General features: G+C 35.0%; 1 protein-coding gene across 18 annotated transcripts in view; it reads left to right on the top strand.

The window, feature by feature from the left end:
* The window catches only part of CFAP20DC (CFAP20 domain containing), a 261187-nt gene that overhangs the window by 2745 nt on the left and 237158 nt on the right, over positions 1-21284 (top strand). For 16 of the 18 annotated variants that reach the window (XM_043441990.1, XM_043441989.1, XM_043441972.1 and 13 more), the window contains exons 2-4: positions 398-487; positions 2933-3026; positions 10133-10205. In XM_043441990.1, the coding sequence (XP_043297925.1) occupies positions 398-487; positions 2933-3026; positions 10133-10205 (257 nt within the window). Of the gene's footprint in view, positions 1-397; positions 488-2932; positions 3027-10132; positions 10206-21284 lie in introns of those variants that run through there. The other 2 variants (XM_043441988.1, XM_043441986.1) reach the window with 1 other exon arrangement.

Raw genomic sequence — 21284 nt, 5'->3', positions numbered from 1 at the left:
AGAGATAATTATCCAATTTGATTAGCCTTGCCTGAGAGTTGAGTTTTGACCCTTTAGTGTGTGTTGAATAAAATATTTTGTGAGCATGAACTATATACATGAAGTAAATGAATCTTACACTGGGAGACTGTAAAGTTTGTATAGCTTGAAATTTATTTAATGTTTGCTTTCAAAAAAAATTTCTTAAACTATTAACTTGAGGCGACTTGAATCAGAACAGTTGTTGCTTAGATACACCCAAGATATAAAGGAATAATAACAAGGATAATGTTTCCTCCCAGATCTACTTTACTGACAGATTCCCAGAACAGTGGTTACAGACTATGTGGTAGATAATATTTCCTCCTTCTTAGCATTGTTTTTCACTGTAATTTAAAAAAATTTTTTTTCACCCTAGGGAGGTGCATTTGTTGAAATCTTTAGTGCCCAGGGTAAAAATCCTGGAGCAAAATGGAAGATCCTCGGCAGTCCATCTGTGATTTGGAAAGTAAGTGTTAAAAATTAAAGCCTGCTAAATCGGGAAAAGAAATGAGACTAAAGATTATAACAAAAAGGGCTTGGTAAGGTTTCAGAACTGGTTTACCTGTTCATTCACTTCAAAACCCTTTCATGACTACTGGCTTCAACCCTTTGAGATACCCCTCCTCAATTGAAGACTTTGGCACACAGCTCATAACCCTTCTCTAGGTGTCAAGTCCTGACATTGTTTTAGGCAATTTCAGTATCTGAGGAAAATCTTCAAACCCTGGGCTTCTCATTTTCTTGATTTCTTCATCTCTAATGACCTTCTCCACTCTACTTCAGCACTGTTTCCCTCTGTCACATTTTGTAACTTACTACCGAAAACTGCATGGCCTCTGAAATTACTGAGACCTTGAGTCTACTCTTTGATTCTTAATGTTGCTTGCCTGGTTACTCCCACTCTATTTGCTCTTCAACCTAATTGTCACTATTAGGTCATTGACCATTCTACTTTTTTCTCAGTGTTTAGATTGATTTACTTACTTACCTACTTACTCACTCAGTCTGTCTTCACTTTCTTTTTCTCTCCAGCCCAGAATCCATGGTCCAAAATTTCAGTCACTTCCCAGTCAAGACTTTGACTGCCCTGTTCCTCCTCCTTTCATCATGCCTGCCTAGCAAATGCCAACCGTTTCTGAATTCCTGATCACATCTCTTTCCTGTGTCTGCGTGTGGGCATCACAATACCTTTGGAGAAAATACCTATTAGTCTTTCAGGTTGATAATGCTGTGAATTAAGTATGAACAGCCCAAGAACCTAATCTTGTCTCCTGGTCTCTAAAATGACTCTTTCTCTAGTATCTTTCAGATTTCCAGCCATAAATTCCTTACCCCCACCCCCAACCCACAACCAAGACAGGCCCTCCTTACATATTTACCAGAAGACTTCACCCCCCATTTCATAGGGAAAACCAATAACATCTGACAGGAACTACCTCAACCTCTTGGCCACCAGACCTAAAAATCCATATCCTTCCCTGTCTTTTTCTCTTTCTCTTCTCTCTTGTACAGTTGAGAGAAAAATATCTTTCTAGAGACTTTATTCTATGGATAGTTTTTTAAACTACTATTAATTGAGTGCCAACCATAGGATTGAGCACATTACATGTTATGTAGTCCGTACCATAACCTTGTATCTCATAAAGTACACTTACGCTTATCTTATAGGCGTGATAAGGTTAAGTGACTTGCTCAAAATTTTATAGCTTTTACTATGAAAGAAAGTAAATTGGTGCTGTGAGGGTATAGAGCAGAAAGGTTAGGAAAGGCTCCCCTGAGGAAATAATATTTGATCTCTAGCTAACTAGGCACCAGATGGAGCTGGTAGAGAGATAAACATTTCAGGCAATGAGAAAAGCAGGTATAAAGTCCTTGCTTTGGAGAGAACTTAGAATTTTTAAGAAACTGTTGGAAGGGTAGAGGCCAGGATGAAGAGTGAAGGAGAGTCTAAGGCAAGAGATGAAGTTAGAAAAACTGGGCAGGGGCTGGACTACACAAGGGTTTATGATCATGTTCAAGATTTTGATAAGCTGTTGAAAGGTTTTAGTGTATGCCCAACATGTGTGCAGATGAAATAAATAATACATTCTATGTTCATTACAAATACATGAGAGATGTTATTGTGATAAATATAATACAAATTTATTTAAATGTTACTTAATCCTTAGCAACCATTGGTTACAATGTATTTTTAAAACATGTACCAAAAGGAAGAGGATCTATGAAAGGTTTCTTTGTGAAAAAGGAGGCTTTGTTTTTAAAGATTGGAAATTTGCTTCAAGATTAAAAAATAATAACCGTTTGCATTAATACTTTGATAGAAATTGGATTCTCGTGTATAGTAAGTTTTTCATTTCCAGGTGCGTTTTGTTTCTGTTTGTTTTTTAGATGACCTTCCTTAGTTGTAAAACTTTAGTTTGTACTAATTGTAAGTAAATGATGTATGGAACTTCACGTTAGAGGACCAGTAAAATAAGGCACTGATTAATTCTATATGAGCCATGGCTTGAACCAAGGAACTTCCAGACTAGATACAACATAATTTAGATGGTTTATTGTACTGTTACCAGAGAGAGATGTTCAGCCTGTGCTATTAGGCAGAAACATAGATTATAGAAGGGGAAGGATACCTGGACTCTGGAAACTCTAAATTAGTAACCTGGGAATCCCTGATGTTGGAAAACTTATTAATTGGAGGAAGACTGTCTTGATATAGAAGAGAATTTGCCAAGTAGCTAAGTGTGGCTTCTATATTCCAATTCCCGGCAAGTCTTAGCAGCATCATTAAGACCTGGGCCTGTTTTTAAGTCATTTGAGTGTGGGGCTTTTTGTATGGGCCTGCTACTTCAATTTTATAATAAAAGTGAAATAAAACACACAATTACCACTGTAATTCAATTTTGTTCTGCAGGAATTTGATAAAGAAGTTAAAAGTTTTGTGTTTGTACTGGAAGGCAGCAGCCAAACGAATAAAATACAGTTACCAAAGGAGAATAAGCAAATCCGTAAGTAAGATTTTTAACATTGAAGCTTAACATTTGATGCTTAAAGTGAAACTTTTAAGTCTCATAAACAGATGTGTAAGTTTGGCTTTTACTGGCATCTGTTGATGTATAGTAATAAGATTTTTAATTTAAAGAGTAACTTTATACCAGGCTTTTGAAAAGAGATTCTGCTTCATTGTTTATTAGAAATTAACTTCTATTTTAAAGAAGATTTAGAAGATTATTTAACCTTCTAAATTACAAAATATGTATAAGATTATTTCATTAGAATAGTAATGATGTTTATTAAGCACTTACTGTGTGCCAATGACTTTCTAAGCATTTCATTTTTTTTAATTCTTTTAATCCTGACACTAAGTCTTTTACGGATGAACACACTAAGGTTGATTCCTCCTCAAGAGATCAGCTAGTTAAGGCTATACTTTGAAATAAACTCATGAGTTCTTAGAGTGAATTAATTTTTAAGGAAAAATGTATGTGAAGTACTATATAAGGCTTACTTAGTAATATATCAACTTATATACCTTTAGAAATATTCATATTTAATAAGTAAAGATATGAATATGTGATTTAACAAAAAACCCCACAATAGATTTCAATTCTTATCTGTTCTGGGAATTAGGGACAGTAGCTTAAAGCAGAAAGAACTCTGAGTGATCACCGAAATTTATGATCAGAAGCCCAATTTTTGGCCAAACTGGGGTTAAAATTCAATGCTCTGCCACAAAATTAGGCTCTGCATACCCTGATATGATTTAAGAAATATAAATTATCAAAATTATTTACCGTATTTTCATTAACTTTGTCCTATATTTATCTATTGTGTTTTAACCAATATAGGTAATCAGTTATTTTTTACATTCATTATTTACTACTTCTTTCATTAAGAACATTTATTGAATACTTATTGTGTGCCATGGACTATGAAAAGAGCTAGTCTTGGTATCTGATTTTCTCATTTTAATCCTGTTTTCTAAACTTTTATAGACTCTGTGTTTTATCTACTATTTCAAATTACTACATACATATTTTAGATTTCTAAGACATAAATCAAGCCATACAAATTATAGTTGGAAGATGATTTATTTTAAAATGGTATCTTTCTGAATAAAATAAAAAACAACTTCAAAGAGAAGGGATAGTCATTGTTAAAATAATTGTTATTAGTTTATTACCATTTTAAAACCATGATTTCCTCATAGGTTGCATTTTTTAATAGCAGAGATTTTTTTTTTTTAATTTATCCATAAATTTGTACTGATAAATAAGGTGAACTGAGATAAGCCATAGAAACATGTCTGAAAACGTAGATTATTTTTTAACAGGAAACATGGACCATCTTTTTTAAGACTATTGACTTTAAAATGAACACATCTGATATTCAGGAACATGACTTTGCTCTAAACCAATTTTAGTTCTTTTTTATTTATTATTGTTGGCCTCTACATCCATGTGATGCCTTCAGCATCTATGCCCTTGATGATGTTTTTGACAAAATCAAATCACTTCTAGTAACCTTTCTCATTTGGCCCTGAGAAAGATTTCTCCTCTAACAAAGGCTCAGTGATTAAAGACAAGCTCCCCTTTCCTACTTTTATCTATTTTTTTTTAAGAAATAAAACATTTAATATGTTATAATTGCTTTTTAAAAATGGAAAGATGGTAGTTTTAATTGGAAGAAAGAAAAATCTTTTAATGTATTTCTTGTACAATGTCCTGCAATTAAAAATTAATCTGACTTTTCTGTAGCATGTGCAGCCCTGTAACAAATGAAGCAGTTTATATAGTCTGCCCGGTACTAATGCCTTTAAGATTAATTATTTGGAATTTTTGATAATAGCAACTTATAATTATTTTTACTTCTATAAAATGACCTATGTGAAGTTGTTATGGTTAAATTTAAATTCAATGGCATGCTTTGAATAAAGAATTGACTTTAAGTTAAGGATTCTAAATTAAGTTCAATTACCATTTTGTATTCCTATTTTAAGAGTAAAAACCCACTGTATTTTTGTCAACTTGACATTAGACACTTCATATGTATTTCCTACTGTATTAAGTACCTGTGAAGGAATTTTAATAATGAAATTCAGTATTTTTAAATTTTAATTTTAAATAGTAATGTTCTGAATTATATTTGAGTATTTCTGAATATGTCAGTTTTTTTTTAACTCTATATATTATCAAATAAAGGAAGGTGTGATTATCAGATTGTGTATTTCTCCATGACAGAACTCTTGCATCATCTACTTTGTACCCCTAAGTTAGTGTATCATATATAGTTAGTATTCAGTAATTTTGTTAAACGTCTCATACTAAGAAGCTGTAACGATTTAGGTTATAATTTCTAATGGTAAGCATTTGGCCTTGATACTGAAACTTGTAGATCATTAGCAAGTTAAAGAAGCCCATGTTTGCTATTGAGGCTGGAATGTGTTATACAGAGATGCCCATATGAAAAGAAACTCTATTACATGTGAATATCTATCATTTGGATGGTCTCCCTGGGGACTTTCTATTTGAGGCTCATGTTTGAAACCATACTTCTCTGCCTGTGACATCTTAATCAAATGGTGTGTCTCTCGGGATCGGCATCCCTGAAGCTGTGTGTTGATCTAAGTTTCAGCTGCTCTGGTGGATGAGGTCATCTTTATGAGGTTCCCCTCAGCCTACCCCTGCCCTAACTTTTTATAATTCTTTGAAATAAACTTATGATTTCCTCTTTCTAAAACCCTTCAGTGGCTTTGACTTTATTACTCTATTGACAGTGCTCTTGTCAAGGTTTCTAGTACTGTTTCTATTCTTGAATCCAGTGGCCAGTTCTCAGCTCTTGTCTTGCTCAACTTAGCAGCAGCATTGACAAAAATTGACATCCTTTACTTGATTTATATAGTACTTTCTCCACTCATCTTCCAGGATGCCCATACTCCTGGATTTTTTGTTTGTTTTTCTTTTTCCTACTTCACTGGTCTTTCTTCTGTCTCCTTTCATGGTTCCTCTTCTCCCCAACCCAACTTAATGTGGCAATGCCTCTGGACTTAGTCTTTGACCTTCTTGACACTAAACTACATTTACTTCTTTAGTTTCAGACTCTAGTCTGATGGCCTTAAATTTCATCTCTGCTGTGTATCAGCTTGCATTCTTATCAGTGACTTGTGTCCCAAACTCCAGATTTGTATATTCAATTGCTTAGTTGACATTTCTACCTGAATAGCTTTACCTTAGAAATTTTTCTTCCTCCTCCTGCAGACTGCCCCATCTCAGTTGTCAGCAAGCTTCTTTCAGTTGTTCAGACAAAAAACTCTTAAATCATCTTAATTTTTTCCTTCTTTTCATTTAACCATCAAGAAAATCGTGTTGGCTCTATCTTTAAATTAGTTTTAGAGTCTGACTGCCTCTTGCTACTTTCCCTGCTGCCACCCTGGTCCACGCCACCATTATCGTGGATTATTGCAGTAGCCTTCTAATTAGTCTCTGTTTCTGACTTGCTTCCCTACAGTCCATTGTCAGTTTAGCAGCCAGACTGATGCTTTTAAATCAAGCACTCTTCTGCTGAAAATGCCACATCTCTCTCTGGGTAAAACCCAAACATCTATAGGGCGCTGTAGTATCTGATGTTCTCTTAACTCTGATCTTATCTCCTGTTACTTTGCCTTGTTCACTCTCCTCCATCCATACAGGTCTCCTTGCTGTTTTCAGCCACAGTCTGGTACCTTAGCACTTGTGCACAAGCCATACCCTCTGCCTAGGGCTTTCTTTTTCCAAGTAGCTACATGGCTCACTCTCTCCCCTTCTTCAAGCCTTTGCCAAATAAAATGTCATCTTCTCAGTGAGGACCGTGCTTACCCAGACTTAAGTTACACCTGTGCTTTGTATCCCTTCTCCATTCTTAATCTCCTTCACACTGCTATCCATTTTCCTACAGTAATTATCACCTTGAACTTGCTATTTAGTATGTTCTTTTATTGTTTTTTCTGCCATCCCCAGAAACTAAGACCTACCAGCACAGAAACTTAGTCCACCCGGTTCACCTAGAACAGTGCCTGGCACATAGTAAACGTTCAGTAAATCTTTGTTGAATAAATGAATGAAAGGATGAGTGGCTTCCTATTGATTTTAGGATGACCTGTATCTCTCACAAGGCTTTCAAGACCCACATAATTGAGTCCCTGACTATTTGCCAGACATACCCCTGCTGCTTTTCCCCTTCTGTCTCTCCTGTTAGTCCTTTAGGCCTTTAAGTTCATCTAATCTACTATAGGCTCTTCTATCACATTATGGAGTATTCCCTCTCTATACAATATTTTTTCCTCTCTTCTGCCCGTATCTTCCTTGCCCAGTCAATCTCCGCTGTTCTTCCCAACTCAACTCCACTGTTACTTCTACAAGAAAACCTTCACTTATCATCCTCTTCCTCCCAATGACTCAGGATTATATAAGCTTTCATAGCAATGTGACCTTCTCCTTCATGAAATCTAGTATGTAAGTTCCAAGAGAGCAGAGAGCATGTCTGTCCTAGTCACTGCAAAAGCTTTAACACGGAGTCTTTTTCATAGTAGATGCTCAATAAATCTTAATATTGAGTGATAGATCTCATTTGATCTACACAAATGATTCTGTGAGGGGTAAACCTAAATTATCAACCCAGTTTTACATATGAAAAGTAAAAGGGCCCAAACAGGTTTTCTGATGTGCTCAAGGGGTGTGGAATAACCCATTTTGAAGCCATAATTGTTTCCTGTTTTCTGTGCTACAGTAGCTAAGGTGCATTTTAGTGTCCTGTCTGTGTCACGAGTCCAGTAGAATCAGGAAATACCTTCAGGTTACTGTTACCAAGTTATTTATAAAAGATTGCTGTACTGTGGTTTGGTCCCAACACTTTGGACAGTGTAACACTTGCAAAGTGTATGTTGAGGTATACAACTGTGATTTGCTGTAATGGAACAACTGTAAAACCACTGTTTAAAAATCTATTTACTAAATAAATGTGTCTTAAAATATTCAAAAGAAGAAAGGATCTGACCTCTTAAAAATAGAGGTAGCTTTTGTCTCGGGCAGAGAACATGTTATAAAAGTGCAGAAACCTGCATATTTCAGGAAAAAAGAGTGAACTTTTATGAATTTTATGTACTTGATGGGCATTTTCTGACTAACAGTAGTTCCAGCATTGCTTAGAGTGATTTTAAATATAATGTAGACATGAAGAGTCAGTTTAAATTTACTTGGCCAAAGAGTCAGTTTAAATTTACTCGGCCACTGGAAGAAAAAATGTTGCTATAGAGTTTATTTAGCATTTCTGACACATAGGATCAGTGTCTGTCAAATGTTATTAGAGTACTTTTTTCTTTGTCAGATCATTACCGTATGGTATTGTCGTACTTCTTTTAATCTTAGAAGTGAAGCCTTTTGGAAACTAGGACTTCTATATGTGAGAGAGTTGAATTACAATGCTTTCTTTTTTTTGAGGGCAAACATCTTTCATATCTAAAAATATTCATACAAAAATGCCCTATGTGTGTAGCTCTTTGTGTTGAAAGAGAACAGTTGCTGATTCAGTGAGATTTGTGACATAAATTAGGACCTTTTGTAAAGAGTGATTTCATTTATCCCAGTGCTCTCTCAGCTCTCTTTATGGGGTGGAAAAAATACTGTAGGGCCAGTCAATTTAAGATACATGAGAGAGATTGATTAACGGTAGTTTATTTAAGTTGGCCTAATTTGGGTATTTCATTTTGGTTTTGTGGTCCAGAGCTCTAGTTGTCTTGTTGGCTTTTCCCATAAATGTGGTAGAACCTGATTCCTAGAGAATTTTCTAAGATCAGAGACTATTACCTCTACTGATGACTCTTTGCAGCTTAGTATTTTAAGTAAAATTTATCCTTGTATGTTTAATTTTTAAAATATTAAGCACATTTGGTCAAATATGTTTATTGCTTAGAAACTAGAGTTGAAGTAAAATATAGGAACTATTTAAGTTCTTCAGGAATGTTGTAAAAAATTTAACATAAGAATTCTAAACAGAATGTTTTTATATTTAGGCTAACCAAATATAAATTGTCACTTTAAAATACTTAAATTTGTTAAGTCTGCTAAGTTGGAATGAATAGAAAACAGCATTCATGTTAGACCAGTTACCTTCCTTAAAGTGTTTTCTCCATGTATTGGCTTGTACTATTAGATTTGTAGGAGAGGTTTACAATTGTATCAAGACATCTCCACTTGCTAAGCAACATTCCACATTAGGGAAAAAACAAATTCCTGGAAGTCATGTTTCAGGAGGAAGTGATACTAAAACATTCATTAAAAGCAACATAATTGAGATATCAAGTGAAAGTTCAAAAGCTAAGAGGAAAAGAATTAAGTGAACAGGTCCAAAGAGGTAATACAAAATCAGTTGATTTTTGAAGCATTTGTAGACTTCAGTTATCAAAAGTGCCATAGGTCTTTCTCCAGATATTTTTAATTCAGATGAAGCTGGTGATGGGGAATAAAAGCTATAAGTTTTTAATTTGTGAGCATTAAATTAATTAAATTTATTTTAAATTAACAAAAGGTATTTAACTGAAAATATGTTCATCCATCCATCTCATTTTAGACACATTGAAAACCATGTGAACTAGATATGGCTCATCAAACCTTCAGTTGTAGTTGTCATAATTAGAACTGTTTTTCTGATCTATTATTTTTCATTAAGTTGTTAAATACAGTTAAAATTGTCAGTAAGAATAATTGCTACATGCTTTTATGAACGCCTTAATGAGAAAACATATAGTTCAGTTTTATATGTATCTATTGAATGTGTACACTTTCTTGCAACCTAATAAAAACAGTAAAGAAAAAAATATTATTTTATAAATTTCCATAAAGATTTCACCAAGCCCACAAATGGGACTTTGAAAGACAACGTTTGTTGTTAAGAGTTTGATTTGATTTCATCTTTTTTTTTTTTTGTAGTGAGATTGTAACTCAAGGTAGTGCTCTTGCAGTTGTGTATATTATTGAAATGATAAAAGCTTCAGCTTATTGATGGCATGTGACTGTTTTGTTTATATGTACAAATAAATGATTTGGGCATACAAACGTATATTTTCCTCCTTTCATTTTAGTTGGACTGATCCAGAGGTTTCTTGTACTTCAGATTTACATACCCCTGGGACAAGACTTCTCCACTGAATTGCTGTAAGATATATAGAACTTCTTTCAATGTTTTATGTGTATTAGACATTTGATCAATTGAAGCAGTGTGAAGTCATTAATTACAACTGGCAGTTTTTGCGTTAAAGAGCAGTGACTTATCAAGTCAACATGAAGTAATTAAACTAATTTAATAGTATTTCTGGATATACTGTAGTCTGGCATTTCCCTAAGGGAAGAAAACAAATTTCATCTGTTTAGGAAAATATCAAAGGATCCTGAATTTAATAATGAGGAGCCTATGATTTGAAGAGATAGGAGGTTTCCCTTTTCTCCACGCCCTCTCCATGTTTATTGTTTGTAGATTTTTTGATAATGGCTACTCTGACTGATGTGAGGTGATATCTCATTGTGGTTTTGATTTGCATTTCTCTGATAGCTAGTGATATTGAGCATCTTTTCTTGTGCTTTTTGGCCATCTGTATGTCGTCTTTGGAAAAAATGTCTGTTTAGATCTTCTGTCCAGTTTTTGATTGGGTGGGTTTTTTTGACATAGAGCTGCATGAACTGTTTGCATATTTTGGAGATTAATCCCTAGTTGGTCACTTTGCAAACATTTTCTCTCATTCTCTGGGTTGTCTTTTCATTTTGTTTATGGCTTCCTTTGCTGTGTAGAAGCTTTTAGTTTAATTAGGTCTCATTTGTTTACTTTTGTTTTTATTTTCATAATACTAGGAGGTGGATCCAAAAAGATATTGATGTGATTTTTGTCAGAGTGTTCTACGTATGTTTTCTCCTAAGAGTGTTACAGTGTCAGGCCTTACATTTAGGTGTTTGATCCATTTTGAGTTTATTTTTGTGTCTGGTGTTGGAGAATGTTCTAATTTTATTCTTTCACATGTAGCTGTAAAGTTTTCCCAGAACCACTTATTGAAGAGACTGTTTTTTCTCCATATTCTTGCCTTTTTCATAGATTCATTGAGAATAGATGCATAGGTTTATCTCTGAGCTTTCTATCCTGTTCCAGTGATCTATATGTCTGTTTTTGTGCCATTGCCATACTGTTTTAATGACTGTACCTTCAAAGTATTGTCTGAAGTCAAGGATTCTGATTCCTCTAGCTCCATTTTTCTTTCTCAGAGTTTTAGCTATGAGGGGTCTTTTGTGGTTGCATACAAACTTTAAATTTTTCTGTTCTAGTTCTGTTTAAAAAAATGCCATTGATAAGTTGATAGAAATTACACTGAATCTGTAGATTGCCATGGTAGTTTGGTTATCTTGACAGTATTGATTCTTCCAATCCAAGAATGACATGAGAGAGCATAGCACACAGCCCCAAAACATGGTATATCTTTCCATCTGTGTCATCTTCAGTTTCTTTCATCAGTGTTTTATAGTTTTCACAGTACAGGTCTTTTGTCTCCTTAGATAGGTTTGTTCCTAGGTATTTTATTCTTTTTGATATGGTGTTAAATGGGTTTATTTCCTTAATTTCTCTTTCTTATTTTTCATTGTTATTGTATAGGAATGCCAGAGATTTCTGTATATTACTTTTGTATCCTACAGCTTTACCAAATTCACTGATGAGCTCTAGTAGTTTTCTGGTAGCATCTTTAGGATTTTCTATGTAGAGTATCTTAATGTTACTTACTTTTGTTGAGATATATTCATTTTTTTCTGCTTACATGTAGATGGCTTGGGATATATTTGTTTTAAATGGCCTTGCTATGAACAAGTTGTTTAGCAAAAGTAAGAATATACAAATTTCACTCAGTTGAGCTACCTGTTACCTGATATTCTGAGAATGAAAATAACATTTAATTTCTGTACTCAGATAGAATGAAGTATTATTTAGGGACTCAATTATATGTTATATTTAGGGTATATGTTTTCTAACTTTTCCTTGCAATTAATAGATTTCCAAGGTCAGAGTCTTATTTTTAGTCTTTTATTTCCCCTGCTGAAATAAGTGACTTTTCCTATTAATGAAGTTAATTTTGTACTAGTTACACTGGTGCAGACCAAGGGGAAGGAAGATCTTTCTTAATTAAGTGGGATTAATATAAATTTGAGGTTATTAATTTGTTTATGTGAATTAAAATATTAATAATGTATGCATGTGTTGATAAAATATGAGTTTTAGCTAATGACACATAGTTTTGTTTTCTGGACTGATAAAGAATAGACGGAACAATTTATGTTTTTATTTTATTCAGCTTTAAATCTCAGTAAACTTCTAAGATTTTCTCTTATCATCTGCCATGGTCAGCAAGATTCTTTAAACTCCTTCTAATAGTAACAAGACCAAAGCAGCATTTGATGCTCTTATGTGTCTTTTTCTGGTTCTGCAGTAAAAGCATTTTCAAGACTCTAAAAACATTCTAAAGGTACAGTGTACCATAAAAAGCTTTATATTCAGTGTAGAGGGAAGTGGTTTCCTACCAAATGGAAGTAAGCATACTCTATTTTATTTTTAAGGTTGTTAGGTTCCTTGCACAGAAATCCAGTCCAGCCCTCTTACTCTCCTGGTCTCTGCCACCTCTACACTGAGGTTCTTCAGAGCACTGGTGGGGATGCTGGTAGTTAGACTTTTGATCAGAGATGTGCAGGAAACTTGGTTGAACCTTGGGACAGAGTCGTCTGCTGATGAGCACTCTTTTCCTAAGCAAACTTATGCTTTATTTGTGCCCCCAAACACTTGAGCTCATCACTGTGGCCTGAGCAATATATTGTTTTAACTAAGTTGATAATAATTAGGGCTTTAATTATTGAGAAAGTAGTAGGTATCTTAGGTTTACTTTAGTCCTAGCAAGAAAGCAGTTGATATAAGTAAGCCTGACCACCCCCTTTGTTACCATGTGATTAATGCACTTGAAGGATGGGAAAATATTTTCATGGGTGATAGAACTAATGGTCAGATGTTGAATTTGGTTGACTATAATCATAGAGTCTCTTGTTCTTATAGCCACGTGGACAAACATTTGTATTTTCCAGATGGTTTTAGTTTTATAGTTTTCACAAAATAAATGTCTGGGACAAAAGGTCAGAATTGTTAAATGGGAGAAACATTCTCTATCCTGACCTCGTGAAATTACCAGATTTTTATTAACTCCACAATTGAATTTGTTGCTCATAGACAGCCAAAATATTTTTGCTATTTTAGAAAGTAATGACAGAGCCCATGTTTTACAAGAAAGAAGGTAGAGTAATGAGTTTTGATTGTCTTTCTAACTACAGCTTTTTATTTTCCTTAAATGAAAGGGCTTTCTTTCAGCACCCCTAGTGTTATTGTGTTTCTGGCAGCATAGCTCCAGGCCATTTTAAATAATATATTTCTCTAACAAGCTTGGAAAGTCACATAGCAGAAAGATATTTGATTTCTAAAATTTTTCATTGTCAAAATGGGAGAGGCATTTTGTTTCACAAAGATACCCTTACACATCAAGAGTTTTTCACAAGCAGAGTCTTGCCAGATGGTGTATATATTTAATACTCATTTCTTCAGCATCTTCCTATGTATCTCATGTTCACTGGGTGATTATACTGCTCAGGAGAAGGTCATACATCTATGAGTTAGTGGATGCCTTAGAGTCATCAACAGCTCTGCTTGAGGAATCCCTTGTGATTAGTCAGTCAACAAATTACTGAATTCCTGTTAACTGTCCTATGGTGGGGTAGGCATGGGAATGTCACTCTACCTTGAATCTGTTTACTTCTTCCCACCTTCACTACCCTCCTAGTCCCAAGCCACCATCACATTTCCCCTGATCTACTGTTACATAGAGCATCTGAGTGGATTTCCCAGATTCTTTTCTTATCCTTTTCCAATCTAATCTCTATGCTGCAACTGAAGTGATCATTCTAAAAACCAGCTGGAATCTTCACTGTACTAAGGACAAACTCCCAGATCCTTGAAGTTCCTATATGCTCTGGTCTCTCACCTCTCCTTGCTCATCCCATACTGCTCTGTCCTGAGCTCACCATCTGTCAGCTATATGAAAAATCAGTCTTACGAGATATAAATAAATGAGAAATAAATCTTACATTGTTTTCTAGCACTTTGCTACTTTCCTTCACTACAACTATACCAGTTTGTAATTGTATATTTATTTGATTATCTGTCATTTTGGATGGTCTTTGAGTTCCATGATATTCTAGCACCTAATACAGTCTTACCCAAAAGCTCTGAAATATGTATGAGTGGGCAGGAGTGGAATGACTATAGAAGACCCAGTCTATGTCCTCATATAGTCTGTAGTGAGGGTGAAAAACCATTTAAAAGGCAATTTAAGTACATCTTTGTAATGTTACAGTGGTACAAGAGCAAGGCATGGGAACATGTGATGGGTTAGGTAGAAGTAAGAACACTGGCTTGGAATTAGACAGATCCAGAGTCAGATTCTGCTTTACCTCGTTGGGACTTTTGGCAAGTTCCTAAACTTACCTCAGGTATGGAAGGAGAGGAGTAATTCCTACCTCACAGGTTTGTCAAAAGAATTAAATAAGAAAATTAACATAAAGTAATAATGGCTAGTATTTACTATACACATATATACTGGTGTTTTATTACATGTTATAAATGTAATATATCCAGCACATATGTTATATATGATGGTTGGATGGCATCACGGACCTGATGGACATTGAATTTCAGCAAGCTCTGGGAGTTGGTGATGGACAGGAAAGCCTGGCGTGCTGCAGTCCATGGGGTTTCAAAGAGTTGGACATGACTGAGCTATTATATACTGGACTGAACTATTATATACTGGGCATGTTCTAAGCATTTTAATTGTTCTCATTCAATCTCCAAAATAAGCCTGTATAATAGCCATAAATATTGCCTCTATTTTACCATTGAGGAAACTGAAGTCCAGAAAGGTTCAGGAATTTGCCAGAGGTTACTGACTTAAACCAATAACCTTAGAGCCAGAAATCAAAAGAGTCTAAATCTAGAACCTGTGCTCTGCACCACCTGCATGCCTCCATACTTGTAAATTTTCTTTCTCACTATACATACAAACATATGTAGCAGGGATATTTAATTTGAATCTTAGAACAAGATGAAAGTGCTTAGACTTGTATATCTTATTTAGAGTCATTCTCAGCTGTTCGTGTTTCTGTAATTACCCTTTTAAGAGATAAATACTTTAAAGGAAGAATTTTACTCAGGTATTTTTTACTTAATATTTCACATCTCAAATAAGACAATACTTTATTATACTTTTTTCTCAGAAAATGAGAGCTAAGAAGCAACTTCATTTCTTTTTTATTGTTTCTTTACTTTGGTTCATGACTAGGCCTCTTTTTTTTCTTTAACATACACAAATTATTTTATTCAAAAATCCTGTATCTGTGGGTAAGGTGGCTTCAGAGCTTCATAGCCTGACGAGAAATTATCGAAGCATGTTGTATTTTGCATGTAAACGGTGTGTTTACTGTGTTAGCACATGGTATATTTAGCATTAAACTAACAGAATTCTCACATACTTCTCTCTTTCATTATAATCCCACAAAAGAAAATATCCTCTCTTGCTTTTTACAAATAAACCACTCATTTCGACTTGATTATTTCTCAGTTGCAGTTTTCATTTTCAAAGTGTTTCAGTGTACCTTTGTCTCACTTTGACCTGAAGTTAAATGATTTCATAAACATCAGATATGTAAGGATTTTTTTCACTCTGTGGTCTTTTCCATACATTTCATCATGGCAGTGGGAAGCCAGCACTCCCCTGTGAGGGTTGTTAGATGTTTCAGAGCCTGGGGGCAGACACCTGGTGCATAGGAGGAGCACCACGAACCTGAGTTACTGGAAGAGAACCAACTGCATCTTCAAATAGAAATCTGGTTCACTATATTTGATGCTGCCAATCACACTAAACGATTTTGGAATATTACATTTTGAACAGAAATTGCATTCATTTTACTGAATATTGTTGAGCTGCATTAATTCCTTTGTCTATCCTGATTTTGTCATTATCTGGATGAATTCTGAGAGATATTTTGTGCTGTTAATGCCTCTAGTGAATTGACATTACTTTTTTAATTTTCACTCAGCTCAACCAGTGTTTTTTCAATATACAGGATGAAAACACTTTTATAGGTGGTGGGAGCATCATGTGCTATCTTGAAGAAGTTGAGATTCTTAGCTTGCAGATCGTAGGGAATATTACTGCCAGAAATTTTCATGTGTTGAGCTCTTAGCTATCTGAAGTACTGCTTTCATTTGGAATCTAATAAAATAAATTCCTAAAAAAAAAAAAGAAAGAAAGATCCTTAAAAGTGTCTGTAGTCCTTAGACATTTTAGCTAATCCTTTGTGATGTCTTCATTGCAGTTTTCTGAATTTGAAAATTGTGTCTAAGTAGAGTTTAATGATTTTTAACCTAGAATCCAGTGCAGCCTAGTATTTATGACGCCCATTCCAGAGTTTTTGTCTTGTCCTTTTTGCTCTATCCTCTAGTTTTATGGCTAGACACTTAAATTCTGTCTCAGTTTCCTCTTTAGTAAATGGTAATGTGAATGTTCTTCTTAAAATTGCCAGAGTTAATCGGTGATACTAGATTTTTTTTTTCTTCCCCTAAGAAATACTGGGAGATTTAGGTTCAAATGCATCTCAAAGCTTCCTTTTCAATTTCTGTATCAGTAAAATGGAAGATTGAAATAGTCATCCTAAAAAAAAAAAAAAAAGCTTTAGCTTCAGGATAATTTAATGAAAGCTACTCTTTTCACTTTTTCTGTATTGTTATTTGTGAGCTAGACAAAGAGTTCAGAAAAGAAATGTAATAGAAATTTCAGGTTCTTTTACCCTGTTGAATTTTACTCCTACCATCCCTTCTTCAGTGATATTGGAGACAGCAGACTCTTTTGAAACTTTAAACTAAGAAAAGTGGATATGGCTTCACAGCTGCAGGCCTGTACTTTTCACGTGTCACTGGTCTTCTTCAACCACTTTAAAGCCACCAGAGTTGAGAGAATACCTAAATTTGATAATTTCAGGTCAGAATGACATTGGTGAGAGCTTTTGAGATTGTGTCCATTTACCAAGCACAACTCTTCCTATGGAACATTTACTTTCTTATCTTTTTTGGTTGTTTTGGTGCCTTCCTTTGAAGGAAATAGTGGTTGCTAAATAGCTCTTAAGTTATTTGTTTAAAAAAGGTGTTATCCAAGCAGAAAGTCTCATATTATCCAATGAAATCTTTTTTTGTCACTTATATCTCTAAACTGTGTTTAGAACTGGTCAAAAATGGCCAGTGGTTGCTCTTTTTTAAACTACTAGTATTATATTTAAAAATGGTAATGACACTGTAAGTTTTATTAACATTTTGAATGCATCTCATGGCTAATTCCAACTTCTGTCTTTTTCTTTTTAAAATCATCAGTATTTAAATCTCATTATTTTAATTATATCCAATTAAATGTGCTTGCATAATCAGTATATTTTGTTACATGCATTAGTAAAGAGAGCACTTAAAGATACTTAGCGTACTGACTTTCATCATATATTAAATTTGCATGCCTTAAAATAGATTTTATATGGAAGTTTTAGATAACATATGTGATAGGTATATAAATCAGATGCCAGAGTCTTTATCTGTTAAATAAATGTTCTTTGAGAAATCTTATCCTCTTGGTTCTTAGTTTGGTTCATTTTCATTTCCTAAATTATTTTATAGTACTCTGTAGATAATCTGGATGCATGCTGAAAGCTAAATAAGATGTTAGCAAGGAAAAATTGCACATATAGAAATATTTGGAAGTGTCATTCCTCTGTAAAATCCTCTATAAAAGGCCATACATTTGTTAAAGCACTGTACAGTTAGGTGATTGCCTTATCCACTGTCAGGACAGAAGTGAAAGGCCCTGTGATGGGTCAGATTGTGGGCCTGAGTGTCAGTGGCTGTGCCGGGTGTCAGTGTGACGACCTGGGCAGGTTACTAGGCTCATGTGTGTGTTACAGCCTCACCTGGGCAGTTGAGGGTTGTATTTATACCTGTTAATTGAGGAATTATGAGAATTTAACTGGATAGTGCCAAGTGGTAATTATTCAATAAATATTAATTTATACTTCTATATCTCTAAATTTAGACACAGATGCAGGGATATTTAATTTTTAAATTTCTCTTCTGAAACATTTTGTGACAAGTTGGGCATGTCTCCAGTTCATGTGAAATTTCCATGGTACTCATCTCTGAAAAGAGGTGGGGAAGCAGCTTTATCTTTGGAGCCTTTTATTTACCCTGCCAACTGTAAAGTGTGTTTCTCCTAGAAACAGCTCTCCTAGCAGGATGGTAACTATTTCAAGAAGGAAAAAAGGCGAGAGAAATTAGGGAAGGAGAAGCAAATTCTTTTGAATTTTCTCAACATGTTTATGTGAGTAGAAGTTAGGCAAATAAATATTTTCAAGACTGGACTAAAGCTAAGGAACACCACATTTGGCACAGAGATGAAAACTATAAGCCCATAGTAGAACTCCCAAAGAGCTTTAATTAAAACCAGTAGTCTTCCCTTTTTTATTGGAACAGACTAGTGATCTTGCATTTTATATCTATTTCATACTTAAAAAGCTGTTACAATAAGCTGTTTCAAACAATGACAGTGCTATGTATAGTTGGAGGTTGATTGCATTTGTTAGCAGTAAGTAAGAACAGCTGTTCTGTTTGATACACATAGATATTACCATGCCATTTTTTTCTAAGGTTAAAATTGATTTATAAGGTGGGAAATAAAATATCTCATCATTGTTTAAAGCCAAATAAGACTCTTGATATAGCATAAACAGGGATTTGTAAAGTGCAAAATCACTGTATTTTAAAAATTGATGTTTTAGTGTAAAACATTTGAAACATGTTAGTGGCTCAAGTTTCTGTTATTATAGAGAATCTGCAAATCTTATCTAGCTCCCTATTTTTCTAAATTTATTTTATTGGAATATAGTTGATTTACAGTATTGTGTTAGTTTCTGTACAGCAAAGTGATTCAGTTACACATATATGATCGTTTTCATTGCTCATCTCAAACTCCCAATCCATCTCCCCCGCACCCAGTTGGAAACCACAAGTCTGTTCTCTATGTCTGTGAATCTATTTCTGTTTCATAGATAAGTTCATTTGTGTCTTGTTTTAGATTCCTCATATAAGTGACATTATATGTATTTGTTTTTCTCTTTCTGACTTACTTCTTTTAGTATGATAATCTCTAGGTCCATCCATGCTGCTGCAGATGGCATTATTTCATGCTTTTTTATAGCTGAGCAGTATTCTATTGTGTGTGTGTGTGTGTGTACACCGTTATCTTCTTCATCCATTCATCTGTTGTTGGACTTCTAGGTTGCTTTCATGTCTTGGCGTTGTAAGTATTGCTGCAGTGAACATAGGGGTGCATGTATCTTTTCAAATTACATAATGGTTTTGTCTGGTTATATGCCCAGGAGTGGAATTGCTGGATCATATGGCGGTTCTATTTTTTTTTTTTTTTTGAGTAATCACCATACTATTTTCCATAGTAGCTGCACCAGTTTACATTCCCACCAGCAGTGTAGGAGGGTTCCCTTTCCTCCACACTCTCTCTGGCACTTACTGTAGACTTAATAATGATGGCTCTTCTGACCAGTGTGAAGCTGGTACCTCATTGTGGTTTTGATTTGCATTTTCTCTAATAATAAGCAATTCTAACTCCCTATTTTTAATAGAAAAAAAACCTGAGACCCCAAAAAAAGGAATGTTCCTCAGGATCCAAGGTTTTTAGAGGCAAAGTGAACGTGTTAGTCACTCAGTTGTGTGACTCTTTGCAACCCCATGGACTGTAGCCCACTGGGCTCCTCTGTCCATGGAATTCTCCAGGCAAGAATACTGTAGTGGGTAGCGATTCCCTTCTCCAGGGGCTCTTCCTGACTGAGGGATCAAGCTCGAGTCTCCTGCATTGCAGGCAGATTCTTCACTGTCTGAGCCATGTTAGAAGTTAGAGGCAAAGCCAACAGTAAAATTCACAACTTCTGACTCTCTGCCATCTTTTCTTAGTATCATTGCTGCCTTTTAGTGCTCATGTTGGAAAAAGGTCAAGATATAGTGTGATTTTATAAGCATGGTTTCTGATAGTTTTAAAAAGTGACATTGTTTCTACAATTACTTTGGACTCTTAAGTTGCAGGAAATTAATTCTGTTAATGTAATTCAGATTTCTACCCCTCCCCCCCACCTTGCCCTCTAAAATTAATCACCAGGAATAAGTCAGATTCCATGTTTGGGTCAGGATTAGCAAGGTTGTAAAAAATAATGGCAAAACAACTACTTCTTTGAAGGGTTATTTCATTTTTAGGGACAGAAGTCTATTTAAGTTATGTCAAGCAAAAAGACAGGTTTTGGAAAAATGTGGAGAGACCGTGTGGAACCCAACAGCAAAAGCTGATATAGCCCTTTTGGGAGGTGATAGTTGTCAGCGGCTTCTCTCTCTCTCTCCTTGGCAGCTACTCTGCTGTCTCTCATTCTTTTTGTAAGTTTGTGTCATTCTTCTGTTTCATCCTATAAAGCAGCTTTTCTGATTGCTTCTTCTGCACGTGAGGAAATAGAGCTGCTAGTACATCCTTCTGTGACCTTATAATCCCAGTACCCATCACTGCCAGACCAGGTTCAGTCTGTGTATCTCCCAGTTCAGAAATTTGAAAGAACAATCAGGATTGGTCCTTAACCAATCTTTGGGTTTCATCCAACTGCTTCATCTTTGTTTTTATCTTCAGAGGCTGTAAGCTGGAGCCCGTTCCCTAAGAACAGGGCCTGGGTAGGGCAGATGGACTGATAGACCTACTGCACTATTGAGTACAGACCCTTAGTAGTCACTTTAGAACCTCCTTTTTTCCACAGTCGCCTGCCAGTTACCTCTACAGATATTCCTGAGTGCTTCTGGGGGTATTTAGGAGTGAATAGTGGCTAGAATTTTTATTAGAGTCAAATCTGCTTTGATGCCATGATTGTCCTAGCTGATATATTTCATTTACCAGGAATTTTGAAGTTACCTAAATAGTACTGTATAGTCTTAGTTAATCAGGGAAGACTCAGCTTCATTGCAGTCACTCAAGGACTAAGCCACATTTCTTTAATTCTTGTCTTGCTAAACAGTAGCACTAATTA

This window comes from Cervus canadensis, chromosome 22 (genome assembly GCF_019320065.1).
Source record: "Cervus canadensis isolate Bull #8, Minnesota chromosome 22, ASM1932006v1, whole genome shotgun sequence".
NCBI lineage: Eukaryota > Metazoa > Chordata > Mammalia > Artiodactyla > Cervidae > Cervus > Cervus canadensis.
The sequence above is the reverse complement of the archived record's forward strand: the minus strand, read 5'-3'. Positions and strand labels throughout refer to the sequence as shown.